Below are 23246 nucleotides of genomic sequence, written 5' to 3'. Positions count from 1 at the left end.
TTCTCAAATTGTTTCTTATTGTTCGGTATAATTTCCCCAATTTGGGGCCAATTTCTTTAGAGGCAAATTTCTATTTTATCCAGCTCTAAAATTTTTCACAACACCAGACTCCAAATAGGTAACCAATAAGTCCCTAAATTGGATCCATTCATAGACTACGCACCTACGGATGTTCATTAGAGCCACTTAGCCAATGTCCAGCTGGCCATCGGAAATCAAAGGAGCGTGCCTCTGTTGCCTTTTTCGCTCTTGCCACCCCCACATCTGCCAGTTGTCCTGAAGGACAGCAGGTGGTGTATCAGAGGCCCATCTATCTATCTACTGCAGGGTGACCTGCCTAGTTTAACACTTAGCAATCAGACTTCTAAATAGCAATAAGCCCCATGCTGAGTAGGCAACAGATGAAAAAAAAAAAAAAAAAGATGCCTTTTATGGCACTTCATTATAATGGCTTTATTGCCAAAAGCCATATTAGCAGAAGATGGAAGATTCAATTTATAGAATTTCCTGAATGTCTGTCTGTTCAACAACAGCCTGTTTATGCCCAAGAAGAGATCGGTGCCTGTGGAAAATGTATCTGAAGGACAACCCACAATGCTACTTGCTCTGCCAAGTGAAAGAATGCACATTCTTTTCTTTTTCAAGCCAAAAGGGGGCAAAACTAACCAAATGAATTAGTGCAGCTTGCTCTAAACTTCGGAGTCAAATTGGAACACTGAGAATTAGGGCCACCCCACTCACTATGATGATCTAAACGTCACTTAAGACAATTCAGAGAAATGCCAGAAAAACTTCCTTCTTTGCTTTGACAACAAAAGCAGATGGAAAACTGCTAAAATGGCTCAAGTATGTGGCACTTTTATAACATTTATGTGGCTCTTGAAAAAAATCAGCTTTAATTGACTTTTTGCTTCCCATGTCCTAGTTCTGTCAAAACCTCTTCTGGGTTTTTTAGGGATTTAAATCAGAGAACACACCATTCTGAATATCCCTTTAATTACTAAGATTCAGAAACAATATACTCCTTCTCAAGCCCCTGCCAAAAAGGCAAAGGAAGAAAGGGTAGCAGAAGGAAAAATTATAAATAAAACCTATCTCTAAGATGGCACTGAAAAAGCAAACAAACAGGAATTACATTGGCAATAAATTTTATCAGGTGGCCTGGCACAGCCTCCAGCTCCCCATGTGACCTGGACAATTCCATTAAATCTCTTTGTTTCATATCATCTCCATATGAAGAACAAGGAAGTTAATATACTTCTACCTCGAATACCAAATATTGGAGATAAAGGAGGCCTTGATACAGATCTCATTTACCTGCCTGGGTCTATACATGAGGTCTCATGAAAGACATGTTGTGAAAATAAATGCAACGGGGGCAGTTCTCTAATTCATGCAGGTGTAAGTAATGGGTTTAAAAACAAAGAAACGAAAAATCTTTCATCTTCTCAATGGACAAATTTGACCTTGGGTTAACATTCTAGTTCTATCCCCCTGGAAACCAGATCAAGATGGAACGTCAGCTTGTCCCCAGGCTCTCGCCAGGTGGGGGAAGGGAGGAAAAGAGAATAGGTCCCCAGAGTGGGTAAATAATGGGTCTAAATGTCTAGACCTAAGAAAATCCCCAAGATAGGGGCTTAACAGAATAAAATCATCATACAGATTTTTTAAAGTATGGGTATACCTTAAAATCATTTGTGGAATTTAAGAAATGAAACAAATGAGCAAAGGAGGAGAGAGAGAGAGAAAGACAAACCAAGAAACAGACTCTTAAGTATAGAGAACAAACTGATGGTGACCAGAGTGGGGGTGAACCAGGTGATGGGGATTAGGTGGAGGTGAACCAGGTGATAGGGATTAAGGAGCACACCTGTCACGATGAGCACCAGGTGATGTGTGGAAGTGCCGAGTCACTATACTGTACACTTGAAACTAAGATAATACTATATGTTAACTAACTGGAATTAAAATTAAAAGTTAAAAAAAACAAAGCATGAAGACACTGTAGTCACTTTCTCATTTTTTCTCTTTTTTAAATCTTTTTATTATAAAATAACTATATTTTGAAAAAGAACAAAAACAAACACCTTGTTACCACCACCAAGGTCAAAATATATCAATGTACCAGCGACCCCAGAAATCCTTCCCTGTGCCTTGTCCCAGTGTCAATACCCTCCTGGTCCCCTAGAGGATCCAACATCCTGGCTTTCTGTAGTAATCACCTTTTGGCGTCCTTTCTTTTTTGGCAATTTTCTCACCAAGTATGCACCTTGTCTTGCCCTTGTTAAAAAAAAAAAAAAAAAAGTAATATGCCCTTTAGATCTCTCTCAACTTTATAGGTCCTTCTCCAACTCTTTCTTTTCACAACAATGTATCTGTTGAAAAACTAGGAGCATTTGACCTGTAGGGTCCTCACAGTCTATTTTGCTGATATTCTTGGTGTAATGCAATATGTCCCTCCGTATTTCTTGCAAATTGGCAGCTGTATCTAGACTCAGGTTCAATCTCTCCAGTAATACCATAGGTGGCACGGAAATACCATAGGTCTTTCACTAGGAGACACATAAGGTATAATGATCTCTTTCTTGGTGATGTGAACAGCTGTCAATGCACAATGCCTAAATCCATTAAAATGGTGATATTCCAATCCTGTCATTTTTTTTAAATTTAAAAAAGATTTATTTATGAGAAAGAGAGAGAGAGAAAGAGAGCACATGAGTGGAGGGAGGGGCAGAGGGAGAGACTCTTCATGTCGACTTCCCACCGGGAGCAGAGCTGAATGCAGGGCTCCATCCCACAACCCATGAGATCATGACGTGAACCGTACACATACACACACACATATATAATATTTTTAAAAAACAAAATAGCTTATGAGTTCATGCTGGAACTCCTTATTTAAACTCAAGACTACTATTTTTTTAAACATAATTTCTTCTATTTACACCCATGTCTCCTGTCTTCTATACTGGGAACACTGGTTCTCTAAAACACAAGAGATGATATAATTAGATTATCTCGAATTTATTTGTTTACTTCATCCCATGTTATATACATAATAGTCTCAGATTAATGGCACTAATACTACCAACAACCTAATTACTGAGAACAGTTTTTAAAAACTTGCATTAAAAGTTTATTAATGGGTGCCTGGGTGGCTCAGTTGGTTAAGCGACTGCCTTCAGCTCAGGTCATGATCCTGGGGTCCTAAGATCTAGTCCCACATCAGGCTCCCCGCCCAGCAGGGAGTCTGCTTCTCCCTCTGATCCTTCCCCCTCTCGTGTTCTCTCTCTCTCTCTCTAAGAAATAAGTAAACTATGTTTTAAAAAGTTTTATCAAAACTGGTTTTAGGGTGATGGGTGATGAGCATTAAGAAGGGCACTTGTACAAAAATAAATAAATAAAAATTAAAAATAAATAAAAAAATAAAGAAGGGCACTTGTTGTGATGAGCACCGGGTGTTTCACGTAAGTGATGAATCACTGAATTCTGCTCCTAAAACTAATGTTGCCCTATATGTCGGCTAACTAGAGTTTGAATAAAAATTGAAACAAACAACAAAAAAACTGGTTTTATTAAAACCTAGTGCATGTATTTTCATGCACTTAATTTCCACATTTGCTTCAGTACCCCTAAAAGAGGCTCACGTTTATTTTTTCCTTTATGCCTTAATTCCATTGTCTGTGTAAAAAGGGGAATATTGTTAAAATATTAAGATATCATTTTTATTTCCTGTGGCCATCTTCCACCAAATACGCAAAACCAAGATTCAGTGTAACAGGCAAGGAATCGGTGGCATGGCCAAAAACAGATGGGTCCCTATTCAGCTTTCCATCTCAAAATTGGCTTTTTGGAAGCCACAGAAAGACCAACACCCTGAAGGCTGAGTTTTCTTTCTTTTTTTTTTTTTAAGATTTTATTCGTTTATTTGAGAGAGAGCAGGAGTAGAGAAAAGGGGTAGAGGGAGAAGCAGGCTCCCCGCTGAGCAGGGAGCCTGATGTGGGATTGTTCCCAGAACCCCGGGATCATGACCTGAATCAAAGGCAGATGCTTAACTGACTGAGCCACCCAGGTGCCCTCTTTTTTTTTTTTTTTTTTTTAAGATTTTAAAAATTTGCTTATTTGAGAGAGAGGAGAAGAGCAGAGGGAGAAGGACAAGTAAGTTCCATGCTGAGCTCAATCCCAAGACCCTGAGATCATAACCTGAGCAGAAATCAAGAGACAGACCAACCCACTGAGCCACCCAGGCACCCCTTAAGTCTGAGTTTTGTAGAGAGCACCCAAACGGTGGCAGCCTGGACAGGAAAGGGTGCGTAGGAGAGACAATCAGAGGGACCCATCTTCATCTGGGCTCCTACAAAAGCAGATCCTGTGCCCGGGTGACCACAGGTGGTAGATGTGTAGAGACCGGAGGAATGAAATGGATGGTCAATTCGGGGAGTATGGGGAGGTCAGCTGCCACCTCAGACGTGGGTGGCTCGAGCTCATGGGACCACCAGAGGCTCTTGAAGAGAGATGCTGGGAACCACCATCCGTGTCCCCACCCCCACTGCCTTTACCCCCAGCCCCTGTCTCCACACCGGTTAAGGGTTTCCCCAGAGACACCATGGCCCCCCGGGCTCCCAGGATGCTCGGGAGCCACTTTTTTCAGTGTCCCTGAATCAACAATGCTACAACCGAATCTCTGCAGCTTATTGGCAGTTTTTAATATCCTTCCATCCTTTAACATCCGCTTCGACCAGGGTAGTGGTCCTACAATACGGTCTGTCTGTCTTGCCATTTAGTCCAATATAATGAAAGTGTTGTCTCCCCTGACTCTAAGTCCTGAAGACCCGCAGCCAGGCCCGAGCTGTCTCTGCACCCCCAGGACGTGGCACAGAGAACCCCTCGATGCATGTTAGTCAAACTGCAACGTAGTTTAATCCCTCCAGTTTTAGAAGTTTCTGGAGCATGGTTATCTTTTGGCAACGGCCTAGTTGAGGTGTCAATCCCAGGCCTGGGTGACGGGGTCCTCAGCTCGCTTCACCATTGCACTACATCAATGCAGGGTTTGGGGCCTGGGGTCAGGCAGGCTCATGCCAGGCTCTGCATGTCAATTGACAAGTGCTGGCATCTCGTGGGTGCCTTGTGGGTGCTAGGCATCACTCTGCGTCTTGTACACAGGTGAGAAAATTGAGGAAGTGAAACTTTCTCATGGTCCCACAGTTAGGAAGCGGTGGTTTCATTCCCAGCCTATAAAGTATCCTTGGCTGTTTCTGCTCTGAGGGCTGAAAGACATACTTGCCAAAGCACCCTGTGCTTCTCTTTGATAACCATCTTGGTTCTTCCCTCAACTTTCTAGGATTTCTCAAACTTCCATTTCCACAACAGACCCTGTCTTCTTTCTGAGAAATCAGAGCCATAAAATAGTAACTATGGTTCTTTTTTTTTTTTAATGATTTTATTTATTCATGAGAGACACAGAGAGAGAGGCAGAGAGAGAAGCAGGCTCCCTGAGGGAGCCCAATGCAGGACTCGATCTCAGGACCTCGGGGTCATACCCTGGGCCCAAGGCAGATGCTCAACCACTGAGCCACCCAGGTGCCCCAATAACTATGGTTCTTGCTAACTGGGTCATGTGTCACTCCTCCTGTCCCCTCAAAGGATGGTTCCTCTCAGGTGGGTACAGGAGCTGAGCTTTTCTTGGGTGCTAACAGCTGCTTCCGAGTACTGACACTGTGCAAGACACTCTGTGCTCCAGGACCTTGGAAAGAAGCCCTAAACCCATGAACACACAAATACCACGAGACCAGCAGAGTTCAGAGATGGGGGAGGGCACTGTGGAATGTTCTGGATAACATTCAGACAGACGGAAAAGAGAGGAGACAGCATTCAGGCAGGAAGTCCAACTTCACAAAAGCCACAGAAATGGGAACACAGCTGTTGTCCTTCTGATTTGAAGCTTGGTGACTCCTTCAGGGGAGGGGAGAGGAACTGCTGGCCGAGACCGCCACTAACACTTGGGAGAAAACTTGACAGTAGTTTAGATCAGGGTTGGCAAACTCAGGCTGTTTTTGTGAATGTGGTTTTGTTGGACAGCCACGCGCATTTACAGTAGCCCATGGTTGCTTTTCCCCCACAAGTGCTGAGCTGAATGGTGTGTCTGAGACCAGATGGCCCACAAAGCCTAAACTATTTACTGTCTGGCTCTTTAAAGAACAAGTTTGCAGACCCCTGGTCCACCTGCCACAGGAAAAGCTAGCAAAGCCAACTGAAGAGCACTGCAGGTGTACTATACTCAAAAACACATAAAATTTTACAGAAATCCGAGACACCCAAGTTCACCACATTCTCATAAAAGACTATCAAAGAGGCGTCTGGGTGGCTCAGTCGGTTAAGCATCTGCCTTCGACTCAGCTCATGATCTCCAGGTCCTGGGATCGAGCCCCATGTTGGGCCCCATGCTCAGCACAGAGTCTGCTTCTCCCTCTCCCTCTGCCCTCCCTCTGCTCATGCTTTCTCTCTCTCTCAAATAAGTAAATAAAATCTTTTTTTTAAAAAAAAGGTTATCAAAGAAGATAATCCGCAAAACCTGATATTACAGATTCAAATATGACAGCTCCCCACAGGTTTCAAAAGATCCTAGAGCACACGCTAATCTGAACAAACCCATAGTTGTGGGTCTGAGGTGCCCAACGGATCTGGGATAATCAAATTCTCTCATTCATTCATCACAATAAATATAAAAATTCAGAGGTCACCTGTATGCTATTTACTAAGCATCTGTTGAATAAAAGAAAACAGGGGCACCTGGCAGGCTTGGTTGATAGAACATGGGACTCTTAGGCAGCCCGGGTGGCTCAGCGGTTTAGTGCCTGCCTTTAGCTCAGGACCTGATCCTGGAGTCCCGAGATCGAGTCCTGCGTTTGGCTCCCTGCATGGAGCCTGCTTCTCCCTCTGCCTATGTCTCTGCCTCTCTCTCTCTCTCTCTCTGTCTCTCATGAATAAATAATCTTAAAAAAAAAAAAAAAAAAAGAACATGCGACTCTTGATCTCAGGGTTGTGAGTTGGAGCCCCATGCTGGGTTTGGAGCCCACTTCAAATAAAATAATTGATAAATAAAGGAAACATACATGATCCATTGATGTGAAGTAACTGTAAAAATCCAGTTTAAAAACACGTTTTATAGAGATAACAATTAAATCAAAATGCACTAAAATCAAGCTCATCTTACCCAAAGTGTCACTGAACAAAAAAAGTCCCCCACTTCCTGAAATGATGATTAAAGGAGAACGTGGGTGTCTGTGTGTGCTTAAGGATTTATAAGAGTGGGGGAAGGCATGGTGGGCATGGGTATGAAGACACAGTGGAAAAAGCCCTGCCCTAAGAAGACCCAGCCTTAGTCAGAACTCCGCCAGGAACGAGCCGTGTGACCGAGCGCAGGGCACAGAAGCACCCTGGACGCTCAGCTTCTCCACTAAAGGAATCCCGCCAGGTGCTCTCTCTCTAGGGCTTCCCCCACTTTGCGACTCAGGAAAATGAACAATCTTAGAATATATTTCAGAGCAAGGGAAAATGGATTAATTGAATGAACATAAACAAAGGAAATCTTTCCACAGCCTTCTGGTATTTTCTGGCAACAGGATTTAAACAGACTCTCTATACTTGAAAGAATAAAATGACTTCACGTCTGACCTAATATTATCTAGACTTCCAAGAACCTTAATGTGGCAGGACCCTCCCAGATCAGAAAGAGAACTGTAGAGAGAGCAAGGAATAAACACAGAGGTCCCCGGAGAAGAGTAACATGGTTAAGAAACAGCCTGTGGCCTCAAGCAGCTGTATGCTCATCCGCTAACGGTGCTCGCTTTCAAGAGTATGGCACGAAGCAAGGAAACTGCACGCCTACATTCCCTCCTCAGTGCTCATCAGCAGCAGTAATGAAGGCTGCCCTCCAGGGAAAATTAGAATGAGGTTTGGGAAATGGCACCAAGCACATAATAAAAGAATAGGAAACATGTTATGGGAAAGCTCAATGTTACCAAAGGAGCAAAGATAATAAAAGGAGGATGAGAGAGTAGACTGTTTCTTCCATAACTGTCTCCTAACCGAGGAAAACATTCAGGATGCACAGATTCCAAAGACTAATATAAACTAGAAGCCAGGGGCCGGGCGTGTGGTGTGAGGAGGGCAATGGACCCAGGGGCATTTGGAAATAGAAAGCTGGGGAGCGAGTGTATAGGGGCTTAGGAAGTCAGAGCCAGGGATTGCCAGATAGAAGGGTCTGGAGCTCAGAGATTTGGATGGGAATGCTGCTGGGTAAGTGGTCTGCATCTAAGTGGGAGTGTGATGTCACCAGGAGGGGGTCCAGGTGCGGGGCAGGGGCGTGCTGGGGCAGCCATGGGAAGGAGTGCACAGAGGAGGTAAATGCTGCTGAGAACCAACACAGAGAGGCCAGAATTAATGACAGGGATCGTCTGCGGCCAGAGCAAGAGCTGATCCAGTGCCAGACAGGCCTGGCTGGGCAGAGAGGGGAGGCAGGAAAGAAGACATGGAACAATTTATAGGGACAAACTCCTTCCAGAATGGGATTGTGAAAAAGAAGGAGTAGGCTTCTTTAAAAATCTAGACAGGCCCAGGAGCTGGTTAAACAATAAAGGAAGGATTCAGCTTAAAGGAAAAAGTAAAATATACAACAACAACAAAAAAAAAAAAAAAAAAAGGAAGGAAAGAAAGAAAGAAAGAAGAAAAGGGAAAAAAAAGAAAAAGGTAGAAAAGACAAGACAAGACTGGATGTCTGGGGGCTCAGTGGTTGAGCATCTGCCTTCTGCTCAGCGCCTGATCCTGGAGTCTTGGGATCAAGTGCCGCATCACACTCGCCGCAGCAAACCTGCTCCTCCCTCTGCCTGTGTCTCTGCCTCTCTCTCTATGTCTCTCATAAATAAATTTTTAAAATCTTAAAAAAAAAAAAAGATGGTTTGTGGTAGTATTTTTCCAGTGGTAAAGATCCACCAGTGTGTTGATACTCGAATTTATTGGCCAGTATTTTGAAAATTAAATGGACTGGATAGAATAAAACAACAAAATAGAAAATATGAGAATGTCCCGAAACCCATGAGGTAAGTGTATGCACGTGTGTGTGCGAGCAGGCTGGGAATCAAGGTCAACTGTGTGTCTGAGTCAAAAAGCGTGGAAGCCACTGGTGTAGAGGACAAGGCTGGAGAGATGGCGGGGTGGGTGGCATCCAGGCGGCGGAGTGTCACGGAGAGAGCAGCAGCCCCTCTTGTGCAGGGAACAAAGGAGGGGAGGACGGAGTGTTCCCCTAAGTGAGGACTCAGAGACTGACCTGCTTCCGTGTCCCCATCTCCTTGGCTCCCTCCCTCGTGGAGCCCCCCACCTTGGCTTGGCCATGAGGCCAGAAGTGAGGAAGGAAATAGAACACAGAGGGGAGAGTCAAATGCCAGCTCTTTCTGTCTCCAAGCAATTTCTGGGCGGGAGGATGGGAAGTTGGGTGGGTGGAGGGGGGACTAGAAGACGAAGAAAGAGCAGAACAAGGCATGGCCTTGTCAAGGTCCCAGTCAAGGACCAACTGTGTTGAGGCAGCTTAACAGGAAGGACAGGCGAGGCCCCCAGAATGCAAGGAGTAAGGAGGTCAGCAGGCCCCCACAGTGATGAGGCCCAGGTGCCGTGGCTGAGGAGGGGAAAGGGAGCTCAGAGAACCATGGGGTCAAGGTGCTGGCCCGGGGAACTCCAGGTTGCCTGCAGGGCTCAGTGGAGAGAGGGGCTGTGGCCGCATGCCCCTGGACAATAGCATCGCTGCCCCTTGCTGCGTTCAAGGGGACGGCCCCCCAGGAGTACGGAGGCAGGGGCCCATCTGGGGCTCTGACCCGCTCTTGGACAGCTTTTCACATCATGCTCCTGTTTTTAGACAGTTGGATTTTTGTCATATAAGATGGGATGCTGTTGGGTTTCTCCCCTGTCGGTTTAGGACACAGCTTTCTTCTGTCTGCTACGTTACCTCTCATCCATGTGTCTTCCAGCTCCCCCAGTGTTGCATCCTCTTGATTGTTTTGTTTGTTGTTGTTGGTGTTTGTTGATTTGTTTTGGTCCTAGAGTATTTTTCTCTTAAAAAAAATCATTTTACTGGGACACCTGGGTGACTCAGTGGTTGAGCATCTGCCTTTGGCTCAGGGCATGATCCCCGGGTCCTGGGATCAAATCCCATATGGGGCTCCCTGCAGGGAGCCTGCTTCTCCCTCTGCCTTTGTCTCTGCCTCTCACTGGGTGTCTCATGAATAAATAAATAAAATCTAAAAAAAAAAAAAAAAAAGGAAAAATCATTTTACTGTTGTTTTGGTAGGATTTCAGGACAAGTAGATGCACATCTTGAATCCACTATCCTTTCCCGTGATTGAATTTTTAGAATTATAAATAATAATTAATAATAATATATTTATTTCTACACACAGAAACATGTGCTGCCCCACAGTGTGTGGACAGGATGGCCCAGCCTCTGCCCCAGGGTAGGCTGATGGAGTTGGCCAGGAGGTGTCCAGTCATGCAGGCAATTTGTCCAGAGCCAAGCACATCCTACCGGCCAGTTCCCCTATCAAGGTCTGTATCTCTCAAAGAAAGTTATCACCCCACTGGGATGAAAATTGCCAAACTGTTCTATGAACATCATGGCAGGTAAAATCCTCGCCCATTAAATAAAACATTTGGAAACATCCTTTCCCTGTGATGCACAGATAAGGGAGCCAAATAAAGGATTTAAGAAGAAAATATACTTCCTTTGTGATTACACAAAATACTCTCTAGTGAATCCTCCCTAAAGCTCCGATGGCCGTGAGACACAAGCGAAAAGAGTAGTTTCAGATGTCGGACCACGCCATTCAGAAACCAGAAGTGTAATAAGAGCTAATCACAGAGTTCAGGGACTTCAGAGGTAGAAGGCAGCTAGCTAGTAGCCCTGTGGACTCAAAATCCGTATATTGAAATCCTAATTCCTGAGGTGATGGTGTTAGGATATGGGGCCTTTGGGAGGAATTAGGTCAAAGAGACCCCAGAGAAATCCCTATCTTTTACACCACATGAGGACACAGTGAGAGGATGCCATCTATGAAGTGGGACGCAGGCCCTCACGAGGCACCGTTGGCATTGATCTTGGACTTCCTTGCCTCCAGAACTGAGAAATAAATGCTTCCTGCATAAGCCACCCAGTCCCTGGTGTTTTTGTTAGCTGTTCTGGTGCTTTCTAGATCACACTTTATTTTTTTATCCTGTCATTTACTCATTAAGATAATGAGGAAATAAAAATCTATCAATAGATATTGAAATCTTTCAATAAAAATCTATCAATGTCCACAATGTCTTAATAAGGATAGCAACATTAAATGAGCACCTACTATCTGCCTAGCATTGTTACTGCTAGGCAAAGGTGGACCCAGCCTCTGAAATGAAGGAGACCTGATAACTAGAATATGAAGGACTCCAATAGATGTTAAGGTCTCCCAAGAAAATAGGGAATGGCATGTCTCACCCCGGGCATATGCACTGAATTTTGAATCCATTACACTTCTCACACATGGCAATGTGGATTCTGTTCCTGCAACCCACCCAAATTGTGCAGCTAAGATCATCAGTGAGCTCCATGTCTGCTAAAGCCAACAGATGCTCAGCTCTATTTAGCTTCCATGACCCCACAATCTCCTGCTTTTCTGCCTGTTACTTTGACCACATCCAAAAGTCATCCTTGATTCTTCTCTCATCTCTTTGATTTTTTTTCTCCCCGCCAAACATGTAATCTATCAACAAGTTCTATCAATTCTACTGTCAAAGAATTGTACGTCCATCAGCTTCTCTTCTGTACCTCTGCTAACACAGTGCCATACATCACCATTTATCTGTTACCTGGATTAGTGAAACAGTCTCTTCTCTTGTCTCTCTGCTTCCATACCAGCCTCTGACAATTCAGTCTCCACAAAGCAGTCAAAGTGATCTTTAAAAACAACTCACAAATCTAATTATGGCATTCCCTTTAGTAAAATGGCTTCATGTTCTTGCAGGATAAAACTCCAACATAATGTCTGATGTTTATTCCTCTCACTGACTCTTCTCAGCCACCCACACCTTTACTGCCTGTGTCCCAGCCTCACTGGCTTCCTTGACTCCTTGCTCACGCTCCTTCCCACCCTGGGCCTTGGCACTCTGCTCATTCAGCTACGAGAGCTCTTCTCCCAGCCTTGTGCACAGCTTCTCATCCTTTATGTTACGATCCAACTGGCACTTCTTTAATGAAGTGCTCCCTGAGTCCCCAGTTTAAATTCAAATTTCCTTTGTTGTTTTTTTTTTTTGTTTTTGTTTTATTCATTTGAGAGAGACAGAGACAGAGAGAGCACAATCAGGCGGACAGGCAAAGGGAGAGGGAGAAGCAGACTCCCCACTGAGCAGGGAGCCCCACATAGGAGATCATGACCTGAGCCAAAAGCAGATGCCCAACCATCCAAGCCACCTAGGCTTTCTTTTAATATTCTGTCTAAATCCCGGTGTTCTATTTTCATGACTATTTGTTTAATATGAGCTGCCACCACTAGATTCGAAGATAGATCTAAGAGGTCCTGGCACATAACTGTTTTATACCCAAGCTAACTGTCTCTTTGCTTCACAGAGTCAAATTCAGCAAATGTTTGCTGGATGAATGACCCAAATAGTCTAAGGGTCTAAAAAAGGAAAATTTAAAGAGTGATAATAGTTGACTTTAAGCCTATTCAACAAATGTGGTAACAAGTATTCTCCATTCTCCATATTCACAGAGAAAATAAGTTTACAATACATCATTCTCAATCCACCTTAGGTACAATGGTTGATTTGTACCTGAAAGTAGGGTTGATTTTGGAAAGTGCAGGTTCTTAGGAAGGTGTGTGACATTATTCTCTTGAGAATCACTGAAGTATAAACTGCCACCTTCCCTAGATGACTAATCTAAACCTCCATGCTTGCCTTGAAGCTGTATTCTAGAAACCCTGTCTACTTCTTCTTTCTCTACTCTCTACTGTTCTCCTTGCTCTTATTCATAATAAAATTCTTAGAGTTATCTATTCTCACTGTCTTCCAGTTTTCTTCTCCCACTCTTTTCATTTTATTTGTACACAATCTCAACTTAAAATAGGAAGAACTTATTTTCCTTAAACCATTGTTAAGGAGCTGCCAATATGATGCTTCATTACACTGGAATACTTCAGGGCACATCACCTGCAAATAAGCACATTCTCATACAAAACCATAGCAAAAACATCAAAATAAGGAAATTCACACCTCCTACCTCACTGGAAATACCTAAGACATGACCTAAGTCACTAAAACTCTGAAGTGTGTACTACATTCCTGAATGAAAGGCTACCCAAAATGTCACTGCCATGACATACCCGCCACAGATGCAAATGAAGAAATTAGAGCCACCTACTATGGGAGTGAAATTAATAATGTTATAGTTATGCATTATAAAACAATCACCTTCACCAGAGGCCAAAGTTAAAATAATAATAAATAAACAAAAAATAAAATAATAATAAACACTAATCAGGTTCTTAGTTTTATTAATTTTTTAACGTGATTATCATCATTTAGAAACCTCCACACATGGGTGCTAATTCATAAATTAAAATTTTTTTCATAAATTAAAATTAAAAATAAAAGGGCTTTCTGTTTAAAGTATTTTTCTAATTGTTTAACAAAATGAACACTCAAAATATTTCATCTTTAAAATCTCTGCCAAAAAATAAAAATAAATTAAATTAAATCCCTGCTAAGGCTGCAATAGGGTTTCAACTCAACTTAACTGAACAACACTGAGAATTAGGGCAAAAGGGCTTGTTAAATGAACTAAGACAGAGGCTGAAATACAAACATCTTTGTGAAGTGTTCATATTCTATCAGCCAAACTAAACCGTAGCAAATCATCACATGTCTAAAAAATGTAGAGAAAACTGTGAGCTGCTCATTTGATATCGATTTGACCTTCTGTTCCTTTAATGACCTGATCTAAAATGACCTGGCAGACTCAGCATCACCGCCGGCTCAGTGTCAGCAAAGGGACCCACTCTGTCCATCACTGACACGATGCAAACTCTCAGCTGCCATTCACCAGCAGGGGGCACTGCACTGGGGTCTTTCTGTAGGCAAAACTGCTCAAAAGCTGAAGACTAAAAACCATGTTTTTCAGGAGGCTGATAAATATGTGTTGCCATCCCAGACAAATACATTGCCACACAATCGATAGGGCATCTCCACAAGGGTTTCAGTAGCAATATCCACATAGGGTGTCCTGAGGCCCAGAGTCTATCTTAGAATGACAAATAAAATGGCATTGTGGGCAATTCTTAAATACCAAGTCTTTCCGGAATCCTTTCATTGAGCAGGAATATTATAAAAGGCAGTGTACCAAACTCCTTCTCATTAAGATTGCTACAGTTCATAGGTTATTGGGCTTAAATCATTTTCTAAGCAGATTCAGCTATAAGCCAGGAAAGGGCCCTAATATGTAAGAAAATGGTCCCACTATCAGTATTTAACATAAATTCAACCAAATTAACCTGGGTTATATGTCACATTTATTATTACTAAAATAGAATTATTAGGCTTAGGGAAACTGGTAAGTATTGAAATAGAAACATTACTATCTGTTTTGTATTAGCAAAAGTGTTCTGCAAGAGTAATTTCTAAACCTTAAAATTTATAAACAGAAACTTTAAAAACTACCTCAAATGGCCTGTCGTGATCTAGTGATACCTTTTCATAAATGTGAGGGCCTGAGCAGAAAACTAGTTTTAAGTGATAACTTCTGCAAAACACTCTGTGAAGAAATTAAATAGAATGAAATCTTTTCCCCAAACACAAACTTATAAATGGGAAAAGCACTTTGTAATTTTTTTTTATTTGGTACCTTCTCAGGAAAAAATGTGTTAACATGCTCTCCAAATGTGCATATATTTATAAATTATTCATAATATTGTACTGATATCGCATGTATATTATAAAAAATAAAAATAAAAATTGGTAAAAGGTAGCATAAAAAGAATAAAAATATAAGCTCTAAGATTTTTCTCCCATATCCCAAATGATCACCATTTCTTGGACTTTCCCTGGCATATATATTCCTTACTCTAATCTTGGGGGAAATGGCCCATAAGTTAGGTATTTTCTGATCTATGAAAGACAAAATAAGAATTTTTACCTCATTTAAAATTTAAAAAAAAAATAGAATGGCTAACCCATAAAGCAGCATTTCATCAATTATTTCTTATCTATTGAATCACTCTCATCAGCACATTTTTCCCGATCTCAAAAAGCTTTTGACTTTACCTTCTGGTTAATTCCCTATTTTTCTTTCCCTTTACAGTGAAACGCCTAATTAAGACTTGTGTTGGACACACTCGAAGGTGACCTCCCCAATAATCCCACCGTCTGGTATCATACTCTTGAACAGTCCCTCCCTGTGATGGTGAGCAGACATGTGATTTGCTTCTAATCAACATTATATGATAAAAGGTGATGGGATATCACTCCATGATTCCATTATATGATGTAAGACTCCATCTTGCTATCAAACTCACCTAACAGACTGTCTCTCCCTAACTGACAGTGAAGGAATAAGCAGCCATGATGGGAGACCCATAGGGCTTTCTTGCCAAGAAGCTGAAGGCAGCCTCAAGGGCCTGAGGGCAGTCAACAGCCTGCAGGAAGCTGGAACCCTCAGTCCTACAACCACAAGGAAATGAGTTCTGCCAACAACCTGAGTGAACTCAGAAGCAGATTCTTCCCTGGATGAGCTTCCAGGTAAGAACACAGTCCAGCCAATTCCCTGATTGCAACCCTGTGAGACCCAGCTAATCTGTGCCCAGATTCTTATGAGAGAACAAGCGTGTTTTCTTTCAAGTCACTAAATTTGTGGTAGTTTGGTTCTCTGGACTCAGACCCAGTTTGCAGCAACATGGCTAAATGCATCAAGAATGTTGGCATCATTGGTAAATATGGGACCCGTTACGGTGCCTCCCTCAGGAAAATGGTGAGGAAGATTGAAATAAGCCAGCATGCCAAGGATACTTGCTCCTTCTGGGGCAAAATTGAGATGAAAACATGGCATTGTGGTTCCTGCATGAAAACAGTAGCAGGTGGTGCCTGGGCCTGTAACACCACTACTGCCTTCACACTCAAGTCAGCCATCAGAAGGAGACTGAAGGAATTGAAAGACCAGTAGAAGCCCCACCATTTGAGACATTGCAGGCCTATAATAAATAGGTTAATTTATGCAACAAAAAGATAATAATAATTAAAAATAAATCTGTGGTAATGTGTTATACGGTTGTGTGCAGGGGTCCCTAAGACCACCTCCAGGTCCAATAATTTGCTAGAAGGACTCATGTAATTTAGCAAAGCCATTATAATCAAGGAACTCCCAACATTTGCCTGGCTGTATTTCAGAACAGCTATGAACCAGTGGCTCTTTGTCCCTCTCCGTCCCCCTTCGTTTAGCTTATTACAGCTAAAGGATACAGATTAAAATCGGCAGCAGAAAAAGATGCGTAAAGCAGAGTGCAAGACACACCAGGCGTAGGCTTCCAGTTGTCCTCTCCAGTGGAGTCCTGTGGACAGCACTTAATTCTCCAGCCATGGTATGTGACAGCTCATACAGAGTATTACCTAGGCTTGGTACCCAAGATTTTTATAGGAAGTTCGTTCCATAGGCCCAGCTGACTCCCTGCATGACTGACATTCAATATCCAGCCTTCCCAGACAGCAGGCACATCCCATGTAGCCCCCACCATAAACCATAGTGTTAGCATAAACTATCTGGTATGGCCTAAAGCTTTAGGTAAACACTCTTAATAGGCAGGCTACTCAAAAGGAGTAGAAGTTACTTCCCAGGAGCCAGGCAAGGACCAGACCTTTCTTTGGAACGTGCAAGGTTTAGACAACCTAGATCTGCTGAGTTAATCCTTTATTCCACAGCAGCGATAGATAACTAATAAAGGTTTTGTTATCTGGAACTAGGATGCTACTGTAACGAATAGCAAAAACACAGTGGTAGCGGGCAGAGGCTAAAAGAATTTTGACAAGTATCATAGAGAAAGCCCAAACTGCTTTCAACAGACTGCTGGGAGAAATTTGGACTTGGAGGGTACCACCAGTCAAAGCTCAGAAGGAAATGAGGAACATGTTATTGGAAAAGGAAGGAAGGGGATCCTTGTTATATAGTGGCAGAGAGCTTAGTTACAGGGTCTCCTGCAGTTAAATGAAAAACTGAACTTGTAAATAATGAACTTGGTTATCCAGACCAGAAAATTTCCAAGCAAAGTACTAAAGGCCCTGCCTGGGTTTTTTTGTTTTGTTTTGTTTTGTTTCTTGCTGCTTATAGGAAACTGTGAGAGGAAAGAGATAAGAGAAAAATTGTTAAATAAAAAGGAACCAGAACTAGATGATTTTTTAAATTCTTAGCCTTCCCAAATAGCAAATACTACTTAAATGGCCTCCAAGCACTGTGGGGAAAGCATGCCCTATAGAAACAGCTGGGGATGTGACTGTGCAACCTTTTCCTTAAATCTCAGAAAGAGCAAAAAAGTCAAGAGTATTCAATCACACAAAGGGCCCTTTCAAGAGATTAAGGGTGGGCCTCTCAGATCCTCTCAATCAAACCACAGACAGAGCCTGTAGGAGCTTAGGAAATTGTCTCCCAACCCTCTTGGCAGAAGCCCCAGGTAGAGAAGAGCTCATCTCAAAAAAGATCTGTGCATGTGCGGCTTTGTTATAGTGGAGCAAATCTAAGTAAAATCCATGCAAGGCCTAAAAGTTTGTTGAGAAAATTATTTCAGCAGAAACTAAGAGAACAGACCAAAAGGGACAGAGAGCACAAAATGAAAGGAAGCTCTAGGACCCCCAAAATTCTGTTGGCAGGAGGCAGGCTGATAAAACTCAGGTGCGACCCTTCGTGAAAGGGTTCAGATTCCAGAGATCAGAGCTCCAAAACATGAAGGAAAAATTGTTCCTTTACTCACACTTCTGATACCAAATGTATGAGGTTTTTTCCACACTGAGGACCAATTCTCCAACTCTCTGGACACTAACTGGATGTTCTACAATTCAATTCAGTTCTGATACTACCTTCCTGGAGTTAGTATCAGAGCCCATAAGTTAAGGGCTCAGTCCTACAAAACTGATCCACTTCAGATGCCAATTGCAAGTCCTGGGCCTGTGTTTCATTTCTTTTCTTTTCTTTTCTTTTCTTTTCTTTTCTTTTCTTTTCTTTTCTTTCTTTTCTTTTCTTTCTTTTTTCTTTTTTTTCTTTTCCCTTTCTTTCCTTTCTTTCTTTTCTTTCTTTCTTTCTTTTTTAAGATTTTATTTATTTATTCATGAGAGACGCAGAGAGAGAGAGGCAGAGAGAGAGAGAGAGAGAGAGAAGCAGGCTCCATGCAGCGAGCCCGACACGGGACTCGATCCCAGGAATCCGGAATCACACCCTGAGCCAAAGGTAGAGGCTCAACCACTGAGCCACCCAGGCGTCCCATGGGCCTTCCAACTGACTTAGCTGCAGATCAGGGGTTCCCATAACCCCCTCCTTAGGCTTGATAATTTGCTGTAACAGCTCACAGAACTCAGAGAAACACTTGACTTACATTTACTGGTTTATTATAATAAGGACAATATAAAGGATACAAATATAAAGAAAACAGCCAAAGAGGTACATAAGGTGAGATCTGCATGGTTCCCAAGGATAGGAACTTCAGTCCCCATAGACTTTGGGCTATGCCACCTTCCTGACATGTGGATTCCCTCACCAAGGCTGAAGTTTTCTGAACCCCACTGTTTAGGGTTTTTATAGAGGCTCCACTATGTACGTATGTATGTAACTGATGAAATCACTGGCCGTTGGCAATAAACTTAACCTCCAGCCCTCCCTCCCTTCCCAGAGGTCAGGAAATGGGACAAAAAGTTCCAACCTTCTAATTATGCCTTGAGATTTCTCAGGAACAACCCTCACTCTGAAGCTATCTAGAAAAGGACCCCAGCCCCCAGTCATCTCATTAGCATCTCATGCCTTGAGTCAACAATCAGAAAAACCTAAAGCTCTCAGTTCTACATCCTCAAGAAAAGACACTCATCATTCCAGAGATTCTAAAGGCCTTAGAAGTTCATGTGTCACGAACCAAATATTAGAACAAAAGATATTCCTAGCACCCTTATCATTCAGGAAATAACAAGGTGTTAGGGGCTCTGTGCCAGAAACCAGGGGGCAGAGACAAAACACATATTTCTTTATGACATCACAACCACAGATAATTATCCCCAGGCCTTGAATCCTAATCAAGGAACTCCCAACATTTGCCTGGCTGTATTTCAGAACAGCTATGAACCAGTGGCTCTTTGTCCCTCTCCTTCCCCTTTCTTTTTGAATGGGAATGTCTGTGGTTCTTATCCTATACCTATTCTGCTGTTGTTTGTTGGGAGGGGGAAGAGGGATGGACAGGCCTAAAAATTGTCTTATTAGTTTTACAGATTGACAGACTGAGAGAACAGCCAGGAGCATCATCTCTACCTGGACCCAATATAGATGATGATGGCATTCTTTGACTTCTAGTAGATACTACATTGGGATGAGTCTCTTAGAGAGCTTAGGAAGGAGTGAATGTATTTTTGCACATGGAAGGGATTAGATTGAGATGGACAGATGCTAAGCTATCTTCCCAAATCCCCTCCCCTTGGTAGTAACACCTTTGTTTAATCCCCCTCCTTGAGTATGAAGACCTCTGACTTGCTTTTAACCAACGGAATAGGATGAGGGTGACGGGACGTTACTCCCATTGTCGTGTTACATTATAAAAAACTCCATCTTGCTAGCAGGCACACTCTGGGAACTTTCTCCTTTGTTGGATGTGAGGAAACAAAAGGCCATGTTAGAAAATTCTAAGTGGCAAGAAACTGCAGCTAGCCTCTATGAGCTGAGGATGCCTTGAGTCAACAATCAGGAAAAAACTAAAGCTCTCAGTTCTACATCCCCAAGAAGCTAGATGTTGCCAAACACCACAAATGGGAAGTGGATTTTTCCCCAGTGGAACCTCCAGATGACAACCCCAGTCCTGGCCAACACCTTAACTGCAGCCTTGTGAGACCTGAAGCAGAGGGCTCAGCTAAGCCATGTCAGTTCTCCTCACCCAAAGAAACTTGAGATAATAAATGTGTGTTGTTTCAAGCCACTAAGTTTGGGGTAATATTGTTATGCAGGATTAGCAAACCAATACAATTTGTTTCTAATCACAATCTACGATTTATCCCTTGTTATTTTCTATTAAATTCCACTTTGCCTTAGAGAACACACGTCATTTGATTTTAATTCTTTTAACTTAATTAAGATTATTTTATGACACAAGGTATCATATTGGTCAATATCCCATATGTGCTTAGAAAGCATGTGTATTTTTTTTGTTGGTAGATGGAGTGTTCTATACACGTCAATTAGATTCAGGTGGTTGATGGTATTGATCAATTCTTCTACAACCTTGTAGAGTTTCTATTTGTTATATAAATTATTGAGAGAGAAATGTTGAAGTCTCTAACTATAACTGTGGATTTCTCCTTTCAGTTCAATAAGGTTTTTGCTTCATGTATTTCCAAGTTTTTTCCTTTTTTTTTTTTTTTTTAAGATTTCATTTATTTATTTGACAGAGACAGAGAGAGAGAGAACATGTATAAGCAGGGGGAGCAGGAAAGGGAGAGCAGGCTTCCCTCTAAGCAGGGAGCCTGATGCAGGGCTTGATCCCTGGACCCTGGGATCATGATCTGAGCTGAACAGAGACACTTAAGTGACTGAGCCACCCAGGCACCCTCATGTATTTCCAAGTTCTGTTATTAGGTGCATACACAGTTAGAATGGCTGTGTCTTCGTGGTGAATCATGTAATGTTCCTCATTATCCCTAGTAATTTACCTTCCTCTGAAGACAATTTGATATTAATATATATAGCCACTCCAGTCTTTTGATTAGTATTTGCATAGTCTATCTTTTTCTAGTATTTTATTTTTTAATTTACCTACACTGTTATATTTAGAGTGAGTTCTTGTAGAAAGCAGATAGTTGGCTCCTCTGATTTAGCCCAATTTGACAGTCTCATACTTTCAGTTAGTGTGTACAGATGGGTTACATTTATTTTTTTAAAGATTTTATTTATTTATTCATGAGACAGAGAGAGAGACATGGGGGGTGGGGGCCAGAGACACAGGCAGAGGGAAAAACAGGCTCCATGCAGGAAGCCCAACATGGGACTCTGATCCCGGGTCTCCAGGATCACACCCTGGGCTGAAGGTGGCGCTAAACCGCTGAGCCACCCAGGCTGCCTAATGGATTACATTTAATATAATTATTGATATGTTTGGATTTAGGTCTATGCCATTGTCTTTTAAATCAGGAGAAAAAACTGAGTCATAAAAATTACATTCATACTATCTTTTATATTCACCTATTTATCTTAACTAGAGACTTTTATTTTAGCAGATGGATTTAAGTTACTGTCTAGTGTCCTTTCATGTCAGCCTAAAGGATTTCCTTCAGTATTTCTTCCAGAGCATGTCTGCTAGTGACAAATTCTCTGTTTTTGTTTATCTGGCAATGTCTCAGTTTCTGCTTTATCTTTGGTAGATAACTTTGCTGCATATAGAATTCTTGGATGACCATCTTTTTCTTTCAGCTCTTTGAATATAACATCTCACTACCTTCTGGCTTCCATGATTTCTGATGAGAAATTAACTTGTTAAGGATCTCTTGTACATGCTGCGACACTTCTCTTCCTGCTTTCAAGATCTCTTTGAAAGATGTCTTTGGATTGCAGTTTGATTGCAACGTGTCTTTGATTATAATGTGTCTAGGTGTGAATTTCTTTGAGTTTATCTTATATGAGATTTGTTGAGCTCCTCAATGTGTAGATTAATGTTTTCCATCAAATTTGGGAAGTTTTATGCCATTATTTCTTTAGATATTACTTCTGTCCTATATATATATATACACACACACACATATGTATATATATTGTATGTATGTATGTATATATATATGTGTGTGTGTGTGTGTGTGTGTGTATCTTCTCTTCCTCTAGGATTCCATTATGCATATGCTTTCTGGTGCTCCACAGGTCTCTGAGGCTCTGTTCATATTTATTCATCCTCTTTTCTTTCTGTTCACCAGACTAGATAATCTCAATTGACCTCTTTTTTTTGTTTGTTTGTTTGTTTGTTTTTTTGTTTTTTTTTTCAATTGACCTCTTTAAGTTCACTGAGTCTTCTGCTTCCTCATATGCACTGTTGATCCTGTCTAGTGAATTTTTCTTTCTTTCTTTCTTTTTTAAGATTTTATTTATTTGACAGAGAGAGAGACAGCACTCTAGGGAGCACACCAGCAGGGGGAGCAGCAGAGGAAGAGGGAGAAGGCAGCTCTCCATGGAGGAGGGAGCTCAATGTGAACCTCAATCTTAGGACGCTGGGATCACAACCTGAGCCAAAGGCAAAGGCAGACGCTTAACCAACTGACCCACCCAGGCACCTCAATTTTTTTATTTTAGGTAGTGTGCTTTTCTACTCTAGAATTGCTATTTTGCACTTTTTAAGTAATTTCTGACCCTTTGTTGCTAATCTCTTATGAGATAATTTTAATACTTTCCTTTAGTTCTTGGACATGGTCTTCCTTTCATTCTTTGAACTCTTTAAAATAATTGACTTCAAATCTTTGTATACTAAATCCAACATCTGAGGTTCCTCTAGACACTTTCTATTGGCTACTATATTTTTCCTATGAAGGGGCATACATTCTTATTTCTTTGAATGTTTCATAATTGTTTTTAGTTGGAAACTGAACATTTTGAATACTATAGTGTGACAACTCTGAATATCAGATTCCACTCTCCATCCCCAAGATTTGTTGGTGTTGCTGTTGCTTTGTTTAATGACTTTTCTAAACTATAAAATATATATTCATTTGTTGTATGTGAACACTGAAGCCTCTGCTAAGTTAACTTTGTGGTCAGCTCGTGACAGGACAGATTTCCTTAAATTCTTGAAGCCAGTAAGTTTCCTAGTCTTTGCTGAGGGACTCTTTATTCATGTTGAGGCACACCCTCAACACTCAGTGAGGCAATTTATGACTCTGCCTCAGCCTTAACTTCCTGCTTGCAAAGACCCTCAAAGTTAGCCAAAGATGAAAAGCACAGGACCTTCTCAGGTTTTTTCTGA

General features: G+C 41.9%; 1 protein-coding gene and 2 long non-coding RNA genes across 15 annotated transcripts in view; 2 read left to right on the top strand and 1 right to left on the bottom strand.

The window, feature by feature from the left end:
- LOC140607452 (uncharacterized) overlaps nucleotides 1-23246 on the bottom strand; it is a 298278-nt gene that overhangs the window by 156413 nt on the left and 118619 nt on the right. The window lies entirely within an intron of this gene.
- LOC140607395 (uncharacterized) lies at nucleotides 15381-20238 on the top strand. The gene is made up of 3 exons (XR_012009437.1): nucleotides 15381-15813; nucleotides 16510-16649; nucleotides 19520-20238. It is a non-coding gene; the product is annotated as an uncharacterized lncRNA (long non-coding RNA).
- Nucleotides 15807-16234, top strand: LOC140607384 (large ribosomal subunit protein eL43-like). Its single transcript, XM_072782150.1, has one exon. It carries the CDS (start codon nucleotides 15968-15970, stop codon nucleotides 16232-16234), a length of 267 nt encoding a protein of 88 aa, XP_072638251.1. The 5' UTR covers nucleotides 15807-15967.

This window comes from Canis lupus, chromosome 1, assembly GCF_048164855.1.
Source record: "Canis lupus baileyi chromosome 1, mCanLup2.hap1, whole genome shotgun sequence".
Lineage (NCBI taxonomy): Eukaryota > Metazoa > Chordata > Mammalia > Carnivora > Canidae > Canis > Canis lupus.
Note: the sequence above shows the minus strand (reverse complement) of the source record. Positions and strands in the feature narration are given on the sequence as shown.